Genomic DNA, 26,354 nt, shown 5'->3' with positions numbered 1-26,354 from the left:
GAAGAGTCAAATTTTGAATGAGCCATATCAACATTTTTAAATCTATGATTAAATAAATATGTCACAAGAAAGTGGGTGTTGAGTACACATAATACTTCATAAAGAGAAAATAACCTTGTAAAGAAAAAAATTGAAGTTCTCTAGCATACGTTAAACCTTTTAAATTAATTACACATTTTCATTTGCATCATTGTTTGGTTCTAAAATCCCATTTTAATTTCAAATAGAAAACACATGTATTCATGCTATTCTGTGGAAAGAGATGATATGTGATTTTTTAAAAAAATATTATTTGTTGCCTAATTTCCCCAATTTTGCAGTGTATTGAAGGAATGTTGAAATGTTTTTTATTTGTAGTGTTGAAAATTGTAATCATTGCTTACAACTTTATTGTTAGCCCACTGATTTTCCTGGTACATTAATAAAATTTTGTCACAGTTTAAGTGTATCTATTGGAAACTGAAAGCTATTGGTCTATTTTAAAGCTATGTCTTCAATTGACATAACTTGCCATTTAAAGTCCTATTTCAGAATATGATTGCTCAGAATTGTTTCATTTCTATGGCTAATACAGAGAAGAGAAAAATAAAGGCTGAAGAAAGTGTTTTTTTCTGGGCTTAGAATAAAGACATTCCAGAATATCTGGCATAGATCGTGATTTCATTTGAATTTTAGTTCATTTGAATTCTTTCAGCAATTTCCCCCTTACATCCAGAAATCAAATATGTAATATATAATTCCTTTTGGCTTTAGTTTGTTTTGGTAGTAACTCATCCTGAAAGCAAGGTGACCACAGCAGCGGGTGAGTTATCCTCCTCTCTCACTAACTTTGTCTAATTTGTCTTTGGAGCCCATTGCCCAGCTCAGGGGCGGGCACACAGTAGGCACTCCTCAAATGTAAACTGAAGAAATGAAAGAGGCAAAGGTAAACTGATGCTTATTTTAAACAGTTTAGTAATACTGCTCACTGAGGTCCCCAGGGGCCTGCAATCATGTGGATCCTATTATCTCTAAGTCACCCAGATAACCAAGGAAGCTAGCATGTGCTTGGGCTCCAATCTAGTCAAAATAAAACTGGTGCTTTTCCTTCTAAGCCATAGTGTGGACATTGGGCTTCTGCAGAACATTACATTAAAAGGGTTAACTGCAACTGAGTATATTTATGTAGAGCACTTTTTGGGCTCAGTAGGTCTCACCCTGAAAATTAAATCTCAGAAATTAAGTGATCTCTCCAAAATTGCCTATCCACACAGCAATAAGAAGCCGATGCTGCATGAAAGGCCTTCATTTTGAGGAGTCACTCCTGCAATACTATTTGGTTAACAATTAAGTTAGAAAATTAAGTGTAACATTTCACAAATAATAAACATTTAAAAAGCCACTAGTTGTAAGATAGCAGAAACTGCTCTCAGTAAAAACAGACTAAACTCCAGAAGGTCAGAAAAGTCTGCAGCAACTCTCTTACTGTAGAATCAGAGCATATGCTCAAACTTGCAAATACATTTGTGGTTACTTCCTACCTTAAATACATTGATGGGGATATCAATGATCACATAGATAAGGTCTCCAAGGGCAAGGCTGGCTATCAGCGCGTTGGGTCCGTTCCTCATACACTTGTTCTGGTAAATGATTCTGAGCAGAGTTGCGTTCCCCACCATTCCCACGATGAAAATAGTACAAGATATCACGGTGTTAATGTATTTGAAAGCTGAAGTAATCTTAGTCCGCTGTGGACAATAGTTGTGCATTGAGCCATTGCTGGGTAGGGCCAAATTAGTGGGTCGATGAGTGGTAACCAGGAAGCTGAGCTCTGTCCCACGAAAAGTGGTAAAATCGTCCATATGAGTGCTTAGATTTGTGCTGTAGCTCTCAGGATTATCACTAATTACACATCCAACCAGTGCCACCCAAAAGGACACCCTGAAGCAAAAGGTTTCCATCTTGATGCAAATTTGAGGAAATGTCTCTTATTCTGTTGATTTTTCACCCTCACTTTTTTTTTTCAACCTAGAAAAAAAAAAAGAAAAATAATTTTGGTTACAAAATCCAGCTGCCAGTAAGACTGCAGTCAATGATTATTTACTGCTCCAGTTAAAAAGCAGGATATATTTGGTAATTAGATAAGATATATCTATGTCAGCTTATCCCAAAGCAGAACAAAATCAGAAAAGAGCAAAGCTCTATTAGAGCGCTCTCTCTCTCTCTCTCTCTCTCTCTCTCTCTCTCTCTCTCTCATCTCTGTTCACAGCTATACTTATATCTATATTATAATACGCATGAGGATATGTCAGTTTTCTTTTAAGAAGTAGCTTAAAAGCTGCTGTTTTCCATCCACTATACCTCTGCTAAGAACCTGAATTACAAAAATCTTGGAGAGTTGACATACATTTTACTAGTGGAAAAGAAAAGGTATTAAATGCTGAGTAAAAGTTATATAGTGCTAAGGCAATGGTTCTCAACCTTCCTAATGCCGTGACCCTTTAATACAGTTCCTCATGTTGTGGTGACCCCCGACCATAAAATTATTTTCGTTGCTACTTTATAACTATAATTTTGCTACTGTTACGAATCATACTGTAAATATCTGATATGCAGGATATACTTTCATTGTTAAAAATTGAACATAATTAAAGCATAGTGATTAATCACAAAAACAATATGTAATTATATATGTGTTTTCCGATGGTCTTAGGCGACCCCTGTGAAAGGGTCGTTTGACCCCTAAGGGGTCACGACCCACAGGTTGAGAACCGCTGTGCTAAGGCATAAGATTATCAATTGTATAATTAAGAATCCAATATTCCAAAATATGTTTGCACATGGTAAATAATGAACATGGTAATAAAATGCAGCATAGGTAGCCATTTAAAGCATTACGCAATGTTAATTTAAAATCAGAACTCTGGTTAACACCATCTCTACATATAACAATTTTACTACTAGTTTGAAATAAACATGACATAACTGATAAAGACAAAATATTTATTTTTATTGAAAACCCTGATGATTAATGTGTACAATCTACTAGTACATCTTCTGACAGGAGTTTTGGGTTTTTCCATTCCTCAGAAATTATCGGCATGATATTTGCCAACAAGTGAAACTGGGAGTAATGGACTTTCCCAGGCAGGCACACCATTGGTTTTCTGAGGGATATCTGTCTCATGCTTGGTCACGGTGCTGGGCACTCCATAGGCATGTTGCCATCTGATCTATACTCTCCCTGACCCTGTGAAGCAGGTACATTTTCCATTCTAAAGGTAGGGAACCAGAGGCTCAGGAACGTCAAGATGCTTGTCAAAAGCACAGGTGGTGGATGGCAATGCTGTGATTCTAAGGCAAGTTAATGCAACGCTGAGCTCTTAACCTCTAGCCTGCACTGCCTCTCATTCTCATGCCTTCTTAGCACCTGAAATGTTTGAATGAATTCTCCAGAGTTTCAGTGAAGCAGTGGACTTAGAGGTTGGTGAGATGTTTTCAAAAGACCATTTGTTTGTTTGCTTGCTTGTTTTAGTCACTTTTGTAGAGCAAGTGGTCTTTCTTGCCCCGGAAGTCTACATTTTTCTACTTTAATCCTTAAAGAAAAGATGGGAAAATGAGGGAGGTTGGTGGTAACACAATAAGCAAAGGTAAATAAAAATGGCTCCTCACATTTAAATAGTTTTGTATTTTCTTGCTTGTGAGTTTTTAACAATCTTTTAAAATGAAGGCCCTAAGTTCATTTATGCCCATCAATGGTGGGTGTGTCTATGACATAAAATTTAATTTTTAAAAATTGTGTCCTTTTTCTGAGTTTATTCGTGGTTGGAATTAACCACTTTTAGGGATTTTGAGTTATCTTTGACAGTTATCAATAAAGCGTAGTCAATATGTGGAGGAAATGAGATTTATTCATGTTGTATAGAAGATCTAAAGTAAACAGATCTCAGAAACAACTCTAGGTGGGCAGGGCCAATATCCCCATTTTATGCATAAGGGAACTGAGTCTTTTTCATGGCCAAAAAGCAGTTCAGCAGATAGAGTGCTTCACTTTACTTTGCTTATAGGACTTGACTCAGTCTGATATTATAAAAATAAATAATAAAAAGTGATAAAAAGCATCAATTTTTCTAAGCTAGGGGCATACTATGTACATATCAAATCTGCCTGGACTTATAAGTAGTTTTTTTCTTGCTTCTCACATTGGGGAGTGAGTATCTAACCTAATATTGACAGACCCTGTTTCCATTCAGCATTGGAGACCAGAACTTTGAGAACAAAGCATACTGTCATCCTCTTCAGATCAGAGAAGGGAGAAAAAAAATCCTTCAATATCTTGTGCTGTTTAATGACTAAAGCCTCCTCCCAGTTTCCCAATCAGAATGGAACCTTCATTAATGCTTTTATTAAAACTAAGAGAGAGAAGGCTTTTCTCAGTAATGGAATGACTCCCTGCCCATGAGAGTCTGTTAGAGGATATTTAGTAAACTGACCTGGCTATCGTATTCTGCCACCCACAAAAGGTGCCACTAGTGTTTGAACACTAGCTTGCTGGTCTGCTTGGTCAGCTGATTATAGCAGGAGCTAAGGAGGCCAAGGCTGTGGGTTCTTATCAAAGTGTGAGCTAGCTACTATTAAAACCACTTTCCTTCCCCTGCAACAATGACACCACCACAGAAATAATTTCTGATGGTGCCTCCATCAGCTCTCTACATGTTAAGCTGCGGAGCTACCGGATACTTGGCAAAGGCATGTGAATACTACATGTTGCATGAAAAATACAAAACCACACAAAAGAAGCTCCTTCAAATGCATGTTCCTCCAAGGATGAGCCTGCAGCTCATTTCCATGGATCTAAGTCATGCTGTGCTTGGAATAATCAGTCATACCCAGGCATCGCTCTAGTGAAGCCTCTGAGGTTCAGACCTCAGGGACATGGTTTATACATTCAGCATTCTTCTGTTTGGGGTCTAAGAATTCGCTTAAGTTCAAAAGCTATTATTAAGGAAGAGGACTGGACCCTTATGCTTACACTTTAACCATTTAACATCTCTGATTCTCAGGATCAAAGTGGACCTGTACTGTAATTAGTAATTTGGAAATTCCAACCTTACCTAAATGGTCTGAGTTCAGAGCAGGTAGTTACATGAAATGATTGTCAAGATGTTTCCCAATTAGTTGCCACTTAAAACAGAAGGTATTGGGGAGGGGGGAGGCGGAGAGCGAGGGAAGCCATGAGTATCTACAAGAGGAAAAACAAAAAACTAGGTACTTTCTCCAAGTTCTCTGTGGGTTTTGCTCGCTGGGTAAGATATTAGCAACTGTCCTTGCTGACAATGTCTGACTTTAATTTGCCTCCCACCACCCCTCTCCGCCGCCAGCTCTATCCGGAACGCCATTAGGATGGTGTAAACAGAGGCTGATTATCTAGCAACAGCCCTAGTTTTCTGCACGTGAAAGGCAACAAGTGGCCTTTAAAGGACAGCATAGAACCAAACGCCCAGACATCCACAGGCAGGTTTCCAAACCAGCTGCCCTGGGGGTTTTCCAAAACATCTGTCCCGCACACCGAGTGCCCTTGGCTGCCCTTGACAACCCCGGGTGTGCAGGGAGCAGAAGCAGGCGAGTAAGAAAAGGCTGCGGGACACCTCTCACAAGTACGCTTTGGAGCTTGCGACAGGGGCGTGATGATCCATAAAGTTCTCGCGTGCCCGGGGGGAAAAGGGAGACCCAGGGAGAACTATATATTTTCCTTTAACTAAAAATCCGAATCCCACCTGGATAGGCAGCGGGCTTTCAATCAGTTCCTCAAACCCCAGACGTGCCCGCAAAGAGCCCCTCCTAGGAAGGCGCCGGCGCCACCACGCACCCCTAGACCGTGTGGGAGGGTCGCCCAAGGTGCAGGGCGCCGGGCGGAATGGATGCCTGCTCTCTCTGCTCCCCACCGAAGGGCTCAGGCGACATCTCCCCCACCCCTGGCGGGTCCCCGAGAGGAAAGAGTTGCACCGACCGTGGAGCTAGGCGGGCGCAGACGGCTGCCCGGTCCGCTCGGCACCTGGGCGGCTGGGCGAGAGGAAGCAGAGCCGGAGAGATTGGGTGGCCTGGGTCCTGGGCTCCCGCGCGGCAGCAATCGGGCTGCACTGCTGCCTCTCCGTCGGAAAACTTCCTGGGCACCGCTTCTGTGCGGAGGTCTCCCCAGCCCCCAGCCTCTGGCCACCGGCGGGGATGGAGCCTCGCCACCACGATCCACAATCGCCAGACCACAGGGATGACTGCGCGCGCAAGGACTAGAAGAAAAAGGAAACTCCAGAGGAGCACACGCCCCCCCTCTGTCTGGCCTCCCCTTCTCCTCCAAAATCTCCCCCACCTTCTGCTTTACTCTAGGACAGAAAGAACGTCCTAAGCTTCCAGCCCTCCTTAGAGGCAGCCACTATAAAGCACAGAGCCGCCCCCTCCCAGGCCCTGTAGGGCAGGAGTCTTGTTTTAACTATTTCCTTCCTGAAATGAAGGCGTGGGGGTGGGGGGTAGTGGGGGGGTGATAATCCAGGAAGGAGGATAGTTCATCAGACAAGCCCGACTCGAGGAAGGCAAGCAGAGAAACCCATTCCCTTTCTGGGAAATGCAGGCAGATTTGATCTGTGATGGAGCCACTGCAGACAGAGGCAGCTAGGGTCCACCTCTGCGTTCCCTGCCCCTTTGCTTGGCTTATACGTTCCCTCTTAAACTCAGAGCAGGTTGAAGAACCCACGTGGACTGTATTTTACCGGATCAAGTACCTTTTGCTTCTGTCTTGTCTCTTGAAGCCAGCACCCAAAGGCTACTAGCCCAGGACAAAGCAGGAGCCCTGGAAAGTCTATGGAGGGTCCAGTGTGTGGCTCAGAGAAACCTATGATTCCTCTGGAGATCCAAACAGTGAGGGTGCAGATGCTGCAGAAGATGGATCTTAGCATCTTTATATGATAGTGAGTTTATCCTAAATTAGGCAGTGGGAGAGGAAATGAGAGACAAAGGCCATTGCCTGTGACATGTGAGAAATAATTGAGGGCTCCTTAGAGAAGGCCTTGCCTCGGAGTTCTTTCGTTCACTGTTGGTGTGAGGCTTATTGTGGAAATGTGTATGTGGAGGACTGGATGGTCACATTATATTGTAGACTGTTCTGGTTATCTACTGTAACTAAAGAAAATCACCCTAAACCGGTAGTGGCCACTTTACTCATCAGTCTGCAATTTGGGTGGGTCTTGGCTAGGACAGCTCATCTTTGCTGGGGCTGGAGGCTTCACTTCCAAGATAGTTCACCTACTTGGTGATGGGCGTCTCTCTACAAAGTGGTTTAGGCTTCCTCAGAGCATGGTGGCTAGGTTCCAAGAAGGAGTGTTCCAGGAGAAGGAAGTGGGAGCTGCTAGTTTCTTAAGGTCTGGGCCTGGAAACTGGTAAAGGGTTACTTCTGCAGAATTCTATAGCCAAACAGTCACAGATCCCAGATGCAAGGTGAGAGGATATCGATTCCACTGTCAGTGCAGTGTCACTTTGGGGGGCATTTTGTACAACCATCAAAGAGATCCACAGAGTATCACCATTGAAAGGGGCCTTAATAGTCATCTACCAATTGGACTCATTATTACTAATCTGTTGTATTACAGTATCCCCATGATGAGATGGTGCCCCTTGGAGCACATGACCCGGTCAGCTGACATTTATTACATATGTGTCCTTATCCTCCCAACCCCCCCCCCCCCCCGCTCATGCCCTCACCCCCCTTGTGTCCTTGTCCATTGGTTAGGTTCATATGCATGCATACAAGTCTTTTGGTTGATCTCTCCCCTACCTTCCCTCTGAGGTTTGATGTTCTGATTGATGCTCCTCTGAACCTGACAAGTTATTGCTTCCTCCAAGAAGGGGCAGCTCTACACCTGGGTTTGCACCTTGGCATGTGAAACGTGTGCTGGATTTCAGCCCCTACTCACCCTGTGATCAGATATATTTGGACAGTGCACAACTTGCACTAGTGAACATGTCAGTCTATCCAGTCTTTGATAAAGCATATCCATCAGTCCCTGTCTCCTGGACAGCTCAGTCCACTGTAGTGCAGATCTAGTTATTAAAAATTCTTCCTTCATACCCACTAGGGTGGCTATTATTAAAAAGCTGAAAAGAACTGGTGTTGACAAGGATGTGGAGAAACTGGAACCCTTGTGCTGATGGAAATGTAAGATAGGGCAGTAGTCATGGAAAACAGTATAACAGTTTCCCAAAATTTAAACATAAAAATTACTCTATGACCCAGCAATTCCACTTCTGGATATATACCCAAAATAACTGAAAGCAGGGGCTCAAACAGATATTTGTACACCCATGTTCATAACAGCATTGTTCACAAGAGCCAAGAGGTTGCAAACAACCCAAATGTCCATGTATGGATGATTCGATAAACAAAATGTTTATTTATCCCTAAAAAGGAATGAAATTCTGACATAAGCTACAACATAGATGAAACTCAAAGACATTATATTAAGTGAAATAAGCCAGATGCAAAAGGACAGATACTTATGATCCTGCTTATAAGAAGCACTTAGAGGAGTAGTCAAAATCATGCAGACAGAAAGGAGCATGGTGCTCACCAGGGGTTGGGGAGAGGGAGGAATGAGGATTTATTGTTTAATGTGATTGAGTTTCAGTTTGGGCTGGTGAAACAGTTTTGGAGATGGATTGTGGTGATGGTTGCACAACATTGTGAATGTACTTAATACCACAACTGTACACTTGAAAATGATTAAAATGATAAATTTATATGATATGTATTTTGCCACAATAAAGATAATTCTTCCTGACATTAAGATTAAGTCCCTGCTTTGTACAGTTAATGAACATATAATCAATTAATTTGACTACACTTTTCAATTTGACTTCCAAAGGTTATTTCTTTTCCTTGGAACGTGGGTTGGATACAGATTTGCAGGTCTTCTGGGATTTAGGAATACTTTCTTTGACTTCTGGTTCCAGCAGCTCATTAAGCATTACTGTAATGGTAGTTAGAATTACTTTTCTCAGCATCATATTATCATTATTGATTTCCTGAATGATAACTACTGAAAATAAAGTACTCAAGATGGCACTTAAAAACCAACCTTGGAGTGAATTTTCTTATGAATTTAAGTTTCTTGATTCAAATTTTCAAGTCCATTTCACAATTGCTAATTCCACAGATCCTCAAACTTGAAACGCAGTAAAGGATCGGAGTCTCAGAGTATGTGCTAGGAATGTTGTGTTCACTTTAGGGATCCCTGGGGGAAATGAAACACGAAGGGTTCAGAGGAGAACCACAAAGATAAGGAAAGGCTGTGAGAGGAAAAGTGGAGAAACTGGGTAAATGTACATCAGAGGCCTGACCCCGTCACTGCAGCCTTCACATTGGGCTGTGCCGTGGCCCACTCACTGTTGGCAGCAATCAACACTGGCCTGGAGGGAAAAAAGTAATCCGTTAGTTGAAGGTCCATTTTTAATTAAAATTTACTATAGGCAGTTTGTTTTCAAAAGGAAGTATTCCAAAATATTAATTTGTAGATGGGTTGTTGAGGATTCTGAAGTGTGTTGGTGGTTATTTCATCAAAATAATCTTAAGGCTTAATGTAGCTCCAAGTTTTGTAAACTGCTGGTGGCCTCATTGGAGGGCCGAAAAATCATCTAAGCATCACTAATGATTGGGCAAGCAGATATTACATGTCCTCTGATTATATATTCCATCTGGACAAAAATATTGAACTTGAATCAAATCTATAGCTATCCAAATTTTGAGGAAATATAGTAGATACACAAGTTAAATAAATACCATGAGGAAGCAATAGACAAATCCAGAAAGAATGACATTTTATAGGAGAACTAGTCCTGCCTCTTCAGCAAGAAGTCAATGAAGAGGGATCTTTTTCTAGATTAAGACTTAAAGGAGCGTGACCTCTAGTTGCACTGTCCTGGATTGGATCCTGGTTTGTATAGACCAACTGCAAAGGACATTATTTTTTGGACAACTGGAAAAATTTAGATATGGATGAGGTATGAGATACTAAAAAATTTAAAAAATGTGAAATTAATTTTATTTGGGGCACATTCTTTTAGGGGAGGTACAATTTACTTTTAACTGCCAAAGCAGAAACAAAAATGTTATAAGTTTAAAGAATGAATACTACCTAAAGGCTTGGCATATAGTAAGAGCTCAATAAATTTTAGCTCTTTTCACTTTCATTTGTTCCTTTTTGTTTGTCAGTGAGTGACTGGGAGAGTAGAATAAGCAGCTTCACATGACATTATGGGTGACCTCAGTAAGGTGTCACATAGCAGTGGCTGAGGCCAAGGAGATCAGTGGTGTCCAGGGAACTACAAGGTAAAAACTTATGGGGATCTGAAGCCTTGAATTAGCCATGATGAGAATAACCATTTATAGCAGAGCTTATACAACGCTGCAGCCTGGATCCCTTAACAAAATAGGAAGGGCATGAGGGTTCCAGAGTTTGCTAGTGAGGACCAAGTTGGGTGCTAAGATGACATCTTTGTGGCTCTGACTCCCTAGTGTTCCTTTTGGTTGGTATGAATTTGGATTGCACTTGTAATAAAGACAAACAAAAGTTGCCTATGCTTGAATAAAAAAGATTTAATCAAAAGAGGTGACAGCAGGTCTCCTCTGGAGTGACTTCAGGGCAATTAGCTTATAGATGGTTGTTTAGATATGTCAGGGAAACTTATGAGAGAGCTTGAAATTGCCAGGAAGGATTACTAGGTATCCTGTCTAGTGCAATTTTCTATGTCCTTTCATCATCTTTGGGCTATTTTGCAACTCTGTAAGTTGTAGAAAACTGATAGCAATGCCAAGTCACTCTTGTCTATAGACCTAAATGTTAATTTTGATTGGTAGAGATGCAAGTGATTCTTACCTTATGGATCTTGACAAGCTGTCTTAGATCAGGCTGCCATACTAAAATACCACAGATTGGGTGGTTTAAATAGAAATTTATCTTCTCACAGTTCTGGAGGCTGGCAGTCCAAGATTAGGGCACCAGCATGCTCAGGTGCTGGGGAGAGCTCTCTTCTGGCTTCAGAGGGCTGCCTTCTTGCTGTTTCCTCATAAAGCACAGGAAAAGAGTGACAGAGGGTGAGGGAGAGTGATGAAGGTCAAACATATGTGAGAATAATAATAATAAAAAAAGCCCGGCTCCTCTCCGCGGCAGCCCATAGCGGTGGCGGCGGCTCCCTGTAGTCCAAGCCCAACCGCGCAGGACCCTCCCGGCGGTCAGGGCGGGGCGGGGCGCCATGTGGTTCATGTACGTGCTGAGCTGGCTGTCGCTCTTCATCCAGGTGACCTTCATCACGCTGGCCGTCGCGGCCGGACTCTATTTCCTGGCGGAACTGATAGAAGGGTACACAGTGGCCACCAGCAGGATCATCAAATACATGATCTGGTTCTCCACAGCTGTGCCGATTGACCTCTATGTTTTTGAGCGCTTCCCCACCTGCATGATTGGCTTGGGCCTATTCACCAACCTCGTCTACTTTGGCCTCCTCCAGACCTTCCCCTTCATCATGCTGACCTCGCTTAACTTCATCCTGTCATGCGGACTAGTGTGACAGTTTTTTGCGGAGGAATATTATCCTAGCATTTCAGTTTTTTGCGGAGGAATATTAACCTTTCTCAGAGGTCCTGGCCTATTTCACTTTCTGTCTGTGGATCATCCCGTTTGCGTTCTTCGTGTCACTGTCGGCTGGGGAGAATGTCCTGCCCTCCACCGTGCAGCCAGGAGATGACATGGTCTCCAATTACTTCACCAAAGGCAAGCGGGGCAAACCCTCAGGGATCCTGGTTGTCTTCTCCTTCATCAAAGAGGCCATTCTACCCAGTTGTCAGAAGATGTACTGACGCCCCTGGGGAGGGGATGTTTGGGCCTCTCTGTGAGCCTGGAAGGTTCCTTCCCCCAGCCCTGACCTGACTTCCTTCAAGTCTCCCTGGAGCCTCCACCCCCACCTTCCTCGGGATGCTCAGCTAGGCTCAGATCTGATGCTGCTAGAGGCCATGACCTAGCAGCCCTAGCCCTAGTCCTAGCCCTAGCCCTAGCCCTAGCCCTACTAGCCCTAGCCCTAGCCCTAGCCCTAGCCCTAGCCCTAGCCCTAGCCCTAGCCCTAGCCCTAGCCCTAGCCCTAGCCCTAGCCCTAGCCCTAGCCCTAGCCTAGCCCTAGCCCTAGCCCTAGCCAGTAGCCCCAAGCCAAGAAAAAGTTTCTTTAAAGGTAACATAAAGACCACATTTCCCCTCATTTATATGGGTAGGATAAACCTGGATTATGAACAGTACTGACATATTTCTAAGTCTACGAAAGGCCATTTCACCAGGCAAAGTAGTCAACAAGGTTTATATTGCTTGCGAAGGGTAAATCTACATGAGCTCTTGCAGGGCAGGTGAGCAAGAAGGAACTGACAGTTATTGCTCTGTCTCTAGATGTTATTGTGAAATAGTGTATACATTCTTCAAAGGATTATTACTTAGTCTTTCATTTAACCACATGTATTTACTTGAAATATGTTTCAATAAATGTTCTTTGTATTTATTTACAAATCCAACTTTGGTTATTTTTTCATTCAAAATAGCTTTGTACTTCTCAATGATTGCCATTTGTACATCTGCCAGTCTTTGCGTTGTATTTCAAAAAGTAAACATATGTTCATTTACACTGAATAAGAAACAGGTATATAATGCTCAAAATCTCTCTCATTTGTAGAGAAAGTAATTAAAAATTTTGTCAGATAGCCTTCAAAACAAATCATTTGTGAATCAAAAAAAAAAAAAGAATAGATCCTTATTTATTTTTAAAGATGCGTTTGCAGAGAAGTGAAATATTCTAAAGTTTTAATTCTAGGAAAGTAGTCAGTCTTAGTTCACAGGACTGTTTACAAACCTAACTGGTTAGATAATATAGAATATATATATATATATATATATATATATATATATATTTTTTTTCCCTTTCAAATCTAAGTAGGGTTTTCTTGCTTGCAATTAGCCATGAAATTTTGTTCACCCTCATTAGTAATCAGGAGATAAAAATCAAATCCACAATGTGATTCCACTGCAACCTAAAACAACAGCTAAAATTTTAAATAGTGGAAGTTCTAAGTGTTGCCAAAAATGTATAAAAACTGAACTCTTTATCTAATGCTTGTGAGAGTAAAAATTAGTACAAATTCAAATATGCATGTATCAGGTAACAAATTCTAGAAACATGCTTCTAAAACACATGCTTCAGAATTTATCCTATCTAATAAAAGAGAAACATGGTAATTAGTGTACGCCCGCTACCCTTCCCATTGGCTAATCAGCGAAATATGCAAATTAACTGCCAGCCAAGATGGCGGCCGGCAGCCAGGCAGCTTGAAGCTAACATGAGGTTTGCTTGCTTCAGTGACGGAGGAAACCAACGTTTCCCACCTGCCTTGCCGGCCTCTGAGCTTGCAGTTTGAAACATTGTTACAAATATAGAAGCTAAACAAAACCCCAGAAACCTGCTTTCAGCCCGCCAGGATCTCAGAGCTGGAGTTGATACAGTGTTTCGATTATAGAACCCAAACAAACCAGATACCTGCTTTTAGCAACAGAGGCCTCAGAGCTGGAGCCAGAGCTAAAGCTGGCCCGGAATTAAAAAAAAAGAAAAAAAGGAGCAGTTGGGAGCTTCAGTCACCTGCCAGCCTGAAAACAGCTCTCAGCCCCTCACCCAGACTGGCCAGGCACCTCAGTGGGGACCACCACTCTGAAGGGTGTGTGACCAGCTGCAAACAGCCATCATCCCCTCACCCAGGCTGGCCAGGCACCCCAGTGAGGACCCCCACCCTGAAGGGTGTGTGACCAGCTGCAAACAGCCATCATCCCCTCACCCAGGCTGGTCAGGCACCCCAGTGGGGACCCCACCCTGATCCAGGACACCCTTCAGGGCAAACCAGCTGGCCCCCACCCATGCACCAGGCCTCTATCCTATATAGTAAAAGGGTAATATGCCTCCCAGCACCGGGATCAGCGGAACTGAGAGGCCTCCCAGCACCGGGATCAGCGTGACAGGAGGCAGCGCCCAAACCCCCTGATCGCCCTGCGGCTCTGTGTGTGACAGGGGTGGGGCCACAACCTCCCTATCCGCCCTGCTCTGTTCATGACAGGGGAAGGCGCCCCAACCCCCTGATCAGCCCTGCTCTGTGCCTGATAGAGGGGAGCTCCCCAACTCCCTGATCACCCTGCGGCTCTGTGTGTGACAGGGTGCGGTGCCCCAACCCCCCACCCCACAGGCCCTGCTCTGTGTGTGACAGGGTAGAGCCATAACCTCCCCATTGGCCCTGCCCTGAGTGTGAGAGTGGTGGCGCCCCAACCCCCTGATGGGCCCTGCTCTCTGCGTGACAGGGGGCAGCGCCCCAACCCCCTGATTGGCCCTGCTCTGTGCGTGACAGGGGGTGGCACCACAACCTTCCCATCGACCCTGCCTTGAGTGTGACAGGGGGCGGTGCCCCAACCCCCCAATCGGCCCTACCCTGAGTGTGACTGAGGGTGGCATCGCAACCTCCCAATCCGCCCTGCTCTGTGCATGACAGGGGGCGGCGCCCCAACTCCCCAATCGACCCTGCTCTGAGCCCGAACAGGGGCTGCACCTAGGGATTGGGCCTGCCCTCTGCCACCCGGGAGCAGGCCTAAGCCAGCAGGTCGTTATCTCCCAAGGGGTCCCAGACTGCGAGAGGGCACAGGCCAGGCTGAGGGACCCCCTCTTCCCCCCCGAGTGCACAAATTTTTGTGCACCGGGCCTCTAGTATTTTAAATAAAAGCAGTATCTTAAATCTGGTGTGAAATATAGGTTTCCAATGATTTATTGAACACAATTTTATACTTAATGGATAAATTATGCTTATATCAAACAGCGTACATTACTCAAATTTTAATTTATGATCCCTTTGAGAGCATATGTAATATCAAAATTGCAAATACCTTATAACATGGAATCAATTTAAATATTTATTCAAAAATACTGTTTCAATTTTATTGGAATATTCCCTTTGATGTGCAAAGAAAATTCAGCTTTAGAATGTAGTTATCAATATTCTTTTTTCTTTTTTTCTGAAGCTGAGGCAGTTGGAGAACATTATTAATAGTTAAGGTTAGTCTGGTGAGTTTTCAAAACACCTACCAGATAAATTAATGAGCACTGCATGCAAACTAATTTGATATCTTACTGTGTGAAGAGAAAGAGACAACTGTTTGGTGTTTCTCATTAGAAACAATACTTCTAGCTTTTCTAGTGGAAATAAGTTTGCTTTCTGACTTTAGAGACTGCCTGTTTTCTTGAGCTCTGCATTATTACTTCTTAAAATTGTAGTCATCAATTTTTTTGGGTGCTACTTTGAATTATTAGGAAGAATCCCATAACTTGCAATGAACCTGAGTAACTTTAATTAAATCCTTTGTCTTCACAGTACAAAATGACCCTTTCTGTTATTCTTGACCATATACACTCAAACTTAATGATAAAGAGATGTTCTTTGTCTGAAAGCACACTCCATTTGTGCAAATTTCGATGTCTCTACTAGATCTGATATGCAGCAAGTTGCTTAACCTCTGAGTTTTTTTATCCATACAACAGGGGTTGAACCCATTATACAGAGCTGTTGGAAACATTAAATAATTTGACATTTCGCCCCTTTGCCCCTTTGTACCTATAACTACCTGGGAAAAAAGACAAACGCTGATGACCGAGCATGGAGAAATCAACCTTTCAGTCATTGGTCAGCACGTGGATTATCTTGTGGAAAAACAGGGAGCGAAGAATATTTCTGTGAATGGCACCACGGGAGAAGGCCTGTCTCTGAGCATCTCAGAGCACCGCTGGGTCACAGAGGAGTGGGTGACAAAAGGGAGGAACAAGTTGGATCAAGTGGTAATTCATGTAAGAGCCCTGAGCTTGAAGGAGTCCCAAGAACTGGCCAAACATGCAGCAGAAATTGGGGCCGATGGCATCTCTCTTATGGCACCTTTCTTTCTCAAGCCACAGAACAAAGATGACCTCACTGCTTTCCTAAAGGAGGTGGCTGCTGCTGCCCTGCACTGCCCTTCTAATACTATAACATCCCTGCCTTGACAGGGATAAAGATTCGTGCTGAGGAGCTGCTGGATGGGATTCAGAAGATCCCCATCTTCCAATGGCTGAAATTTAGCGACACAGATCTCCTAGACTTTGGACAGTGTGTTGATCAGAATCGCCAGCGACAGTTTGCTTTCCTGTTCGGGGTGGATGGGCAACTGCTGAGTGCTCTGGTGATGGGAGCAACGGGAGCGGTGGGCAGTACCTATAACTACCTGGGAAAAAAGACAAACCAGATGTTGGAGGCTTATGAGCGGAAGGACTTCTCTTCAGCCCTGAATTATCAGTTGTGTATTCAGAGATTTATCAACTTTGTGATCAAACTAGGTTTTGGAGTGTCACAGACCAAAGCCATCATGACTCTGGTGTCTGGGATTCCAATGGGCCCACCCGGCTCCCACTGCAGAAAACCTCCAAGGAGTTTATTGACAATGCAGAAGCTAAACTGAAGAGCCTGGGTTTCCTTTCTTTTATGGATTTAAAGAATGGAAACTTGGAAACCTCTAGCTAATGCCACTTTATCAAGTCAGAGTGTGTACATTGGGATATAATCCACCTTGAATAGTGCATTCATTTCTCAAGGACTTTATAGACGAGCTTGAACTAAATTCTTTCCCAGCAAATGAAATCTCCCATCAAATCAACAAGTATTTAAGTACCTATTATGATCTTTAAAAAGTTTTATTTTTGTGAAGGGACAAAAACTCCAAAGGAGCTATGAACCTCAGTCATTCAATATTGCACAAAATTTTCATGGAGAAATTTCTGCTTCTATGTATGAAATGGAATCAAGAGGAAAATTGTAATGAATTCCATCTGCCTTTGGGAGCTCCCGTTATCTTGATTTCTGGTTCTCAATCCTACCTTCAAGTTATCTCATCTTAAACCACTTGTAATGTACTTTCATTTTAATAAATATTCATTTGGAATCTAGGAAAGAAAAGGGTGCCCCTTTGCATGTGTGTACTTAAATGTTAATCTCATTAAAAATTACATTTACAGCAACATTCAGACTAGTTGACCAAATATCTGGGTACAGTGATCTAGCCAAGTTGAGACATAAAATTAACCATCACATTCACAAAACCCCTTCTACAGCCCTAGATATGTACATGTAAATGCACACTGAAATATACATGTAAAAGCCAATGTACATTCCGTGCCAGTCAAGAGAGAGAGAGCCTTCTGTTTCCATACTTCTGTCTTTTCATCTCCAACCATGGAGATGTCAGGAACGACACACGGGCAGGGAGAAAAGTTGTCTGAGTCCTTGTCCCACTGCAGGCTTCTCAGATGCAGAAGGTCAGGCCTAGAAGCGGCCAAACATCTTTAAATTTCAGAGCTTTTATTATTTCCCTGGATGGACATATTATTTACTCTTTAGGGATGTAAAACGTGACAGAGGACAAGGGAAGAAGACCTATTTCCATAGAGAAGGTTTGTAGGAACAAGAGGAAGAAATGCAGTTGCTTTATCCCCATATCTTGATTGTGCTGCACTTTGCCCCTTTGACCCTTTTCCCCCCTTGCCCTGGATGTAGCTTAAAATGTAAAGTCTCGAGACTTGCAGGCAGTCCAGGGCAACCACTAAAATTTTTTTAAAAGATGACAATTGATATGTTAACAGATGGGATAAAATAGGATCATATGCAATGCTCAAATGAAACCAGAAAAAGAGGGAAAAAAGAGAGGTGAATAAAGAAAAAAGGGCAAGTCAACAAATAGAAAACAATTACAAACAGGGTAGATAGTAATCCAAAGATATCAACCAATTTAAATATGAATGGTTTAAGTACACCAATGATAAGTGAGAGATAAGAGTTCATCAAAAGCAAGAATCATTATGTGCTGTCTATAAGAAACCCACTTTAAATACATTCCTAGAAATGGGATCCCTGGGTCAAATGGCAGTTCCATATTTAATCTGTTGAGGAAACTCCATACTGTTTTCTATAGTGGAAATGTGCCCACCGTGGCACACCAGTTGAAAATTGCTGAACTAGAAGCTTGCCAGAGTAAAGCATCTATAAGAAAGAACCAGGGAAGGGCAGTGTCTAAGATGTGGAGAAAGAAGAGAGTTTCAAGAATGAATGGGTGGTCAAGAGAGGTCAAAGGAAATGAAGACTGGGGACAGTCGTGGAGATGGCCCATAAGGGGGGTATTGTTCTAAGGATGTCAAGCTGAGCCTTTAGGCAAACTCTTCTGCTTTATATGAAGAATAACTAAGAAATTAGAAACAGTACAAAAAGATCTGCAGAAATATTGCTAAGTAGTAAGTATAAATCTTTTGCTAAATTTATTTTTGTAATTTGTGGAAGAGATATCAACACCACCTACAGTTAGCATGTGCTATAAGCTTTTTTTCAAGACTTCTTGGTAACTTTGGAAAAGGAATTTTATTGGGAAACAGTTCTACTTATATTTTTATATAGAGGTGAACAAGGAAGCTTGCAAGCAAGGTAAAATGTGAAGAAAAGCCTTTTTTTTTTTATAATACAAAAAATATATTTTTCATTACCTTATCTGAATTCTGAGTTAAAGAGACAATGATAGAGACTTCTAGCTTTTCATGTGTACTTACTGATTAAAGTTAACTAATATTAATGCAGAGTGTGCTCTGTAGCCAAGCCTTACAATTTTTTTCCTTTTCATTTCTCAACCAAGGACTGAAGGCTACTGTTCTGAAATAGATGGCCCAAACCGGCTGATGGTAAAGAATTTAGAATTAATATTTCAGAATTCTATTTTCAGTGTGGCCTCCCTAACCACTGTCATCTCCCATGGACAGCAGACTTTCTTCCCAGGCACTCTCTTTGTCCTTATACTGGAAGGCTTAGAGATGGATTTGCCTAAAGGATGATGGATAGATTAGACAGCATTTCAAGGACCTTTGCTTACAGCTTTCTGATTTCATTATATTTGGGAGGACATCTGTATTTGTTTGCTGGGGCTGCAGTAACAAAATACCACAGGCTGGGTGGCTTACACAACAGGAATTTATTACTCATAATCTGGAAGCCAGAAGTCCAAAATAAAGGTGTCCACAGGTTCGGTTTCTTCAGAGGCCTCCAGCCTTCCTTGTAGATGGCAGCCTTCTTGCTGTGTCTTCACATCGTCTTTCCTCTGTGTGAGTGTGCACTTGTGTATGTGTATGTTCTAATCTTCTCTTCTCATGTTGGGCTATGAGCTCATATTGGATTATGGTCATATTGGCTCAAAATATCTCATTTTGCCATAATCACCTTTGCAAAGGCCCTGGATCCAAATACAGTTTCATTCTGAGGTATACATATGAATTTTAGGAGGGGACACAATTCAGCTCATAATATTGCACGTTATGGCTTGAAATGGCAGCTAATTTTGCAGGCAGATTTAGCTCGCACCGCTACACTGCAGGCTCCATAGCTCTGCTCCACCTTGCTGCTTCATGTACTACCCTTTGGATTTGAATGATTCAACAGAGTTATTCACAGTTTGATTTATGTGCTTCATAAATGTATATATTTCTGTGGAGGTATTTTAAACTAAGTTATAAACATTATAACACTCACTTCTAAATATCTGATTATCTCTAAAATACAAATATTTTCTTATTGAATTTATTTGTGATTTTATGAAATATTTATTCTCAAACATGAATTCAATTTTGATATTTTCCTAAGTACTTATTTTTGCTCTCCCCTTTTTAATCAAGTGTGCAGAATAATATCCTCTAGGTTGGTATTTCATCAACATTTTATAATAAATCATTTTGTGGTTGAGTAACATTAGAAAATGCTGATTAGGTTAGTCTTAAGGATATGATTATGCATCATTATTCATCATTTTAGTAATACTACATTGATGTTAGTCACCCAGGTAAAGTTTATTGATGCTATAGTTTTGTGATTTCTGTCCATGTGACACCAAAACTAATCATACCTCAAGGATAGTAAGTTTTAGATATTATTTTTAACAACATTTTTTAGCTCTTTTAGTTTGAGCCCTTCCCTACTTTATTCCTTGGAGATACCCTCTGCCCCCCCCTTCTTTTTTTTTTCTGGGCTGTGGTCATGTTTCCCCAGAAAATTTATTTTCTTTATCCTTAATACCTGGTAAGAACTAACTTAAGTGTTAATATAAATGAGTCCACCCCTACCCTTCTTTCTATCTTTATTCATAGCCAGTTCTACATAATAGAACCATTGTGTAGGTAGCTTGCACATACACTCCCAGCCCAGAATCTTGCAAGGATATTCACTGTCTTCTTCCTCAAACACATGAAACTAGAACTCCCCATTATCATATCTCTTTATCAGCATTACAAATTAAAATCCTACTGGTCTGTATTTGTCATTTTTTATACATAAGGCTCTATTTTTTAGCCTAGTGCTCTTTGAGTTTAGTCAAATATATTTGACATCTTTCAAGCAAGTGCCTGCCATCAAAGCCTTCACGTATGACACTCACCCTAACCAGAATGCCCTCCCAATTTCTTTTGAGAAACACTGGTATATTTTCTTTTAATTTCTTTATTAAGTTATTCCTTATGTGTCCTTATCCCCACTTCCCCCCCCCCAATCATGCCCTCACCCCCCTGTTGTCTGTGTCCATTGGTTAGGCCTATATGCTTGCATATAAGTCCTTTGGTTGATCTCTCCCCCTTACCCCCACCCTCCCCCTACCTTCCCTCTGAGGTTTGACGGTCTGATCGATGCTTCTCTGTCTCTGGATCTGTTTTTGTTCATCAGTTTATGTTGTTCATTATATTCCATAAATTAGTGAGATCACATGGTATTTTTCTTTCCCTGACTGGCTTATTTCACTTATCATAATGCTCTCCAGTTCCATCCATGCTGTTGCAAATGGTAAGAACTTCTTTTTTACCACAGCATAGTATTCCATTGTGTAGATGTACCACAGTTTTCTAATCCACTCATCTACTGATGGGCACTTATGCTGTTTCCAAATCTTAGCTATGGTGAATTGAGCTGCTATGAACATATGGGTGCATATATCCTTTCTGATTGGTGTTTCTAGTTTCTTGGGATATATTCCTAGAAGTGGGATCACTGGGTCAAAAGGGAGTCCCATTTTTAGTTTTTTGAGGAAACTCCATACAGTGGCTGCACCAGTCTGCATTCCCACCAGCAGTGAAGGAGGGTTCATTTTTCTCCACATCCTCTCCAGCACTTGTTGTTTGTTGATTTGTTGATGGTAGCCATTCTGACAGGTGTGAGATGGTACTGCATTGTCGTTTTGATTTGCATCTCTCGGATGATTAGTGACTTTGAGCATGTTTTCATATGTCTTTTGGCCTTTCTTCTGTCTTCTTTTGAAAAGTATCTATTTAGGTCCATTGTCCAGTTTTTGATTGGGTTTTTATCTTCTTTTTGTTAAGTTGTATGAGTTCCCTGTAAATGTTGGAGAGTAAACCCTTATCGATGATAACATTGGCAAATATGTTCTCCCATGTAGTGGGCTTTCTTATTGTTTTGTTGGTGGTTTCCTTTGCTGTGCAGAAGCTTTTTATTTTGATGTAGTCCCATTTGTTTATTTTCTCTTTAGTTTCCATTGTCCTAGGAGCAGTATCAGTGAAGAAATTGCTTTGGAATATGTCTGAGATTTTGCTGCCTATGGATTCCTCTAGTATTTTTATGGTTTCCCGTCTTATGTTTAAGTCCTTTATCCATTTTGAGTTTATTTTTGTAACACTGTTATATTTTCATCACACCATCAGACTCACCTCACTAGTGAGATCTTTCCAGACCTGGTCAACTGAGCCCACTTACATTATCACCCCAGGGGCTAGAATGTATCCATTTTTTTCTGCCTTCTAGATTACGTAAATGCTTACTTAAATGTATTCCTTTTAAAAGTGTTCCTTATTTGGGCTTTATAATGGAAAAGCATATAACAGATACAGTCCTTGGTTGCATAAATTTTAGAAGCTAAAAGGATGAGCATGTATAGCAATCATGCTGCCCACCTTAGGAGGGAACATTAAAAAAACTCATAGTGTTGCTATGAAAAAGGTAGGGCAGGTATAGGCAAATATAATTTTCTCTGGAAACTATATCCTGTAAGGAATCTGCATTGTAAGGAAATTCTCTTTTCCCCAAAAGGAAAATGTTAAATTTGGAGTTTGCATACCTTACTAAAGACTCTCACTTTTCTTGGAGCTGTTCTAAGAACAGTATAGTAGGTGTTCAATAAAACCCTGACAAAATGCTTTCACATCTTTTTTTCTCAGAGGCATTTTGGAGGTTAAATACCTTACTAAAGATGCCCATTTATCTCACAGTTGTTCTAAAAACAGTATAATAGTTGCCTTGGCTGGCCTGGTTCAGTGATTCAAAGATTGTTGGGTTCAGTTCAATTCCCAGGCAAGAGTGCATACCTGGGTGGCAGGTTGATCTCAGGCCCCAGTCAAGGCATATGTGGGAGGCAACCAATCAATGTGTCTTTTTAACAGCTCTCTCCCTCTCTCTCTCTCTCTCTCTCTCTCTCTCTCTCTCTCTCTCTCTCTCTCTCCCGCCTCACCTCCCTTCCATTCTCTCTGAAAATCAATGGGAAAAAGATCCTCAGGTGAGGATTAACAAAAAACCTCACAAGAAACAAAATCAACAAGCATACAAAAAACCAAAAAGTATAGTAGGTGTTTGATAAAAACAAACAAACACAAAAAAACTTACAAAATGCTTTTACTTTTTTTTCTTACTGGCAGTGTTCTTAAAAATAAAACGCAGTGAATTTCAGCTTTACTTTCTCCAACATCCTCAATTTATTTAGTTATAAATGTGAATGCTTGATACCAAATAGATGAACTCTTCCACCCTTCAAAGATTTTGGACCTCCAAACACTTTGTTGACAGATATTAATTCAAAGCGTTGTCTATTTTCTTTCTAATATTTATGGTTGATTTTCTTTCTTCTTTTATTATATTATCTAGGAACTTTAGAATAATTTTGAATAATAGTCATTATTTGTCTTAATTCTTTCTCACCTTTTACTCTCAAGAATGCCATTTACTTCATGTTTCAGATACATTCTCTTTATCAAATTAGCGAAGTTTTTTTCTATTCTTAACTAATTAATAGTTGCAAAAGTATCAGGAATGGCTATAAAAATTCCAAGTGTGTGTGTGTGTGTGTGTGTGTGTGTGTGTGTGTGTGTGTGTGTATGTGTATCCATGTATCAAATGGTGATATAGTGATATAGCATAGTGAATTCTGTGAATTAATTTTCTAATGATAAACCTGTCCTTGTATAAACTCTATTTAGTTATAACACTTTATTCTTTTACTCTATGTTAGATTTGATTTGCTAATATTTTAGTAAGAATTTAATTAAAACATTCACAAATAAAGTTGGTCTATGGTAAGAATTATAAACTCAAATACCTAGAGGAGCCAAATTTGCTTTAAAAATTAGTAGAGTTAGATGAGGGTCACAGAGAAGTGGGGACTGGGATACTAGGATAATGTATGTTGTGTCTCATAACATTTATATTCAGCCTTAAAAAATGCTATCTGAATGTAATCATTGACAAGACAGATGTGGCCCTGAGAACCCAGTAAGTAGCATTTAGTATGTGTGTATGTGTTTATGCTAGCCTCACAGAATGAGTAAAGAAGCTTTTTTTTTTTTTAAATGTCTAAGAACAATGTAAATAAAATCAATATCATTGGTTTTATTGAGACAAATTCACCCATAAAGCAGTGTAGGCCCAGTGCCTTTTTGTAGGCATACATTCCCCCATATATTTAATTTCTCCTATCATTTAATTTTTCTAATCTGGGTTTACAACTTGTTCTGTAAATATGGATATTTCTTTTCTAGGAACATAGCATTTCTTCTAGAATTATAAGCAAGTAAGTCTACATGCTTCCTTTTAGAGTATATTAGCCTGGAGGAGCTGTGCAGGCTGAGAAACCCCCGGATTGTAAATGCAAGATTTGTTTGAATGTAGAAGTTGCTCCCTTTCCTGTGGTGTGTGTGTGTGTGTGTGTGTGTGTGTATGTGTGCGCGTGCACGCGTGCATTGTAAATGTCTGGAGTTACTTCGGACTTGGCTGTGCTTCCATTCTTCCCAGTGTTAGAAGCCCTGCCCAATTAGATCCTCTGAAAGCAAAAACCCAGGCCAGATTTGCACGGACAGAAGATGGGCACAGCTAGCTCAGCTGTTGTGTAGGTGTTTCTTTAATTTATCATTTTGATAATCTTGTCATCCACTCTGCCCCACAATTGTAAGTAAATTCAGGGCTTCCAGTTTCTCCCTGACAGAGTTGTTAGAGACAAACATCTCTCACGGTGGCCCTTCCCGTATCTAGTGTGTGTTTGCAGTTTTCTCTGCTTTGGATTTTTCATCAGTCTGATCTCATTGGCTTTTTATTTCTTCAAAAATTTGGGTCTGTTGATTATACTTTTTCTTGTTTCCAGTGCTGTGAGGAATTTATTCTTTAAATCTGTATGTTTTTAATTCTTTCAAATGGGGTTTGGGAAGGAATTAAAACTAAACATATGTGGTTAGTCTGTCACCTTGAACTGAAAGCTCGATGGGCTCGGTATAGCAATTGCATTACTTTATTGGACTCCTGCTCAGTCTCTTTCCTAACAAATGTACAATATTTTCCCTTTCTAACTGTTGAGGAGTTTATATTAGAGTTTTTTTATTGCTTAATATTATGGTATGAATACAGTCTTGGCCAGAACTATTTCTTTTAATTACTTCTAAACTTTAGACTCTTTATTATGTTTGAACCATGAACTTATTTGAGGGATGAAAGTTTTTTTAAAAATACGAATTCTATGGTGTTTTTGGTAGTCCATTCAGTTAGATCAGTCTGGAACTCAATCACTAAATCAACTGAGTAAGGATGGGTATGGGATAGGGACAGTGCTGGTGGATCTACTGTTTTCTGCTTACTCATATGGGACATATGTGAGAAAAGAATGTTGGGTCTGGAGTCATATAATTAGGTTTTGCCTATCGCATTTACTAGCTGTGGGACCTTGAGCAAGTCACTGAAATTTCAGAACCTTAGTTGCTCCATCTGCAAAATGGCAATAGTACTTGCCAACTCCTATCCTACAGGTTTTGAGAGAATGAATGCAAAGACCCTTTAAGAAACCAAAGTTGGGGAAATGTAAGTTAATATTAAGAATTCTCATACCTTACCAATGTCTGTCTTCAAACAAAGATTAGATTTAAAACATGAATAGAATTTGTGACTTCCTTAAAACAAAGACAACTTGAATTTAAATATTTATTATTAAAATGAGACATTTTGTATGAGGAAAGACAAATGCAGAATAACAAGTTATTTATTTAATAAAGTAAAGCAGTTCATTAGATCTGGTAGAAAATAGAGGTTTGTTTCATCAGTTTCAAAATTATGCTTCCCAAAAGGACTAAAGTTAGAGATGTTTTTATAGAAACATCTGGATAGTGGGTTAGAAATGTTTAGAATGTGCCTGGTCTAAGTATACTTACTTAATTTTGACTGACTAAAGCTTTTTACTAGAAAATATAAATATAAATATATATGTTTCATGCAGAACCAAATTTATTGTTTTATTTTTAATTAAGTTTATTGGGGTGACATTGATTAATGGGTCATATAGGTTTCAAGAATACATTGCTATGATACAAAATCTGTATGTTGCATTGTATGCCTACCACCCAAAGTGAAATCATCTTCTGTCACCATGTGTTAGAACTCACCTTTCCTTGATTAGTTCTGTACATTAACTAGTGTCAGCTGAAGAGATTCGTTCTTTTCATCAGAATGCCCAATTCGGTAGTCTGTGTGAGTCAGTCCTCAATCTGAGAGTTCTGACAGGTAGGGAATTGTAAAAGAAAAAAAATTTGAAGTCAGGCCATAAAAACTCAGGATTCATTTGTGCCCAGCTAATTAACCAGGGAAAATAACCTTGGGGCATCTTTATTACAGAAGAAAATTAAACATTCAAATGGGTCAGGATTAAGATTTGGAAAAAGAGGATTCATTAACAAATAGTTCCTTTCTCCTACCCAACCTTCTGGTTATGGAAACAAAATACTCCAAAGAACAAATGCCACTGAAAGTTTGCGGTGGTTGAAGGGGGATGGTATCCCACAGAGCTGGAACAGAAGAGTAAGTGCCGAATGGAAAGTCCAAGGCTGTCCTGTTTTAAATGTTAAAAGTTTAAAAACTGACTTTATTGGTCTAAATATACTTCCTAATTTGCAAAACTGCTTGTAATGAT

At 40.7% G+C, this 26,354-nt stretch overlaps 1 protein-coding gene and 2 pseudogenes across 2 annotated transcripts in view; 2 read left to right on the top strand and 1 right to left on the bottom strand.

The window, feature by feature from the left end:
- The window catches only part of EDNRA (endothelin receptor type A), a 51,945-nt gene extending 45,551 nt beyond the window's left edge, over positions 1-6,394 (bottom strand). The window contains exons 1-2 of one of the 2 annotated variants that reach the window (XM_036313878.1): positions 5,990-6,394; positions 1,521-2,007 (exon numbers count right to left, since the gene is read on the bottom strand). In XM_036313878.1, coding sequence (XP_036169771.1) covers positions 1,521-1,940 — 420 coding nt within the window. In that variant the 5' untranslated portion in view covers positions 1,941-2,007; positions 5,990-6,394. The remainder of the gene's footprint in view (positions 1-1,520; positions 2,008-5,989) is intronic. The other variant, XM_036313879.1, reaches the window with a different exon arrangement.
- A 4,883-nt stretch (positions 6,395-11,277) lies between these two features.
- On the top strand, positions 11,278-11,977 carry LOC118658923 (annotated as a pseudogene).
- Positions 11,978-15,732: 3,755 nt separating this feature from the next.
- Positions 15,733-16,636, top strand: LOC118658821 (annotated as a pseudogene).
- The last annotated feature ends 9,718 nt before the right edge of the window (positions 16,637-26,354 follow it).

This window comes from Myotis myotis, unplaced genomic scaffold, assembly GCF_014108235.1.
Source record: "Myotis myotis isolate mMyoMyo1 unplaced genomic scaffold, mMyoMyo1.p scaffold_m19_p_6, whole genome shotgun sequence".
In the NCBI taxonomy this organism is placed as follows: domain Eukaryota; kingdom Metazoa; phylum Chordata; class Mammalia; order Chiroptera; family Vespertilionidae; genus Myotis; species Myotis myotis.
This window is presented reverse-complemented; position numbering and strand designations above follow the sequence as displayed.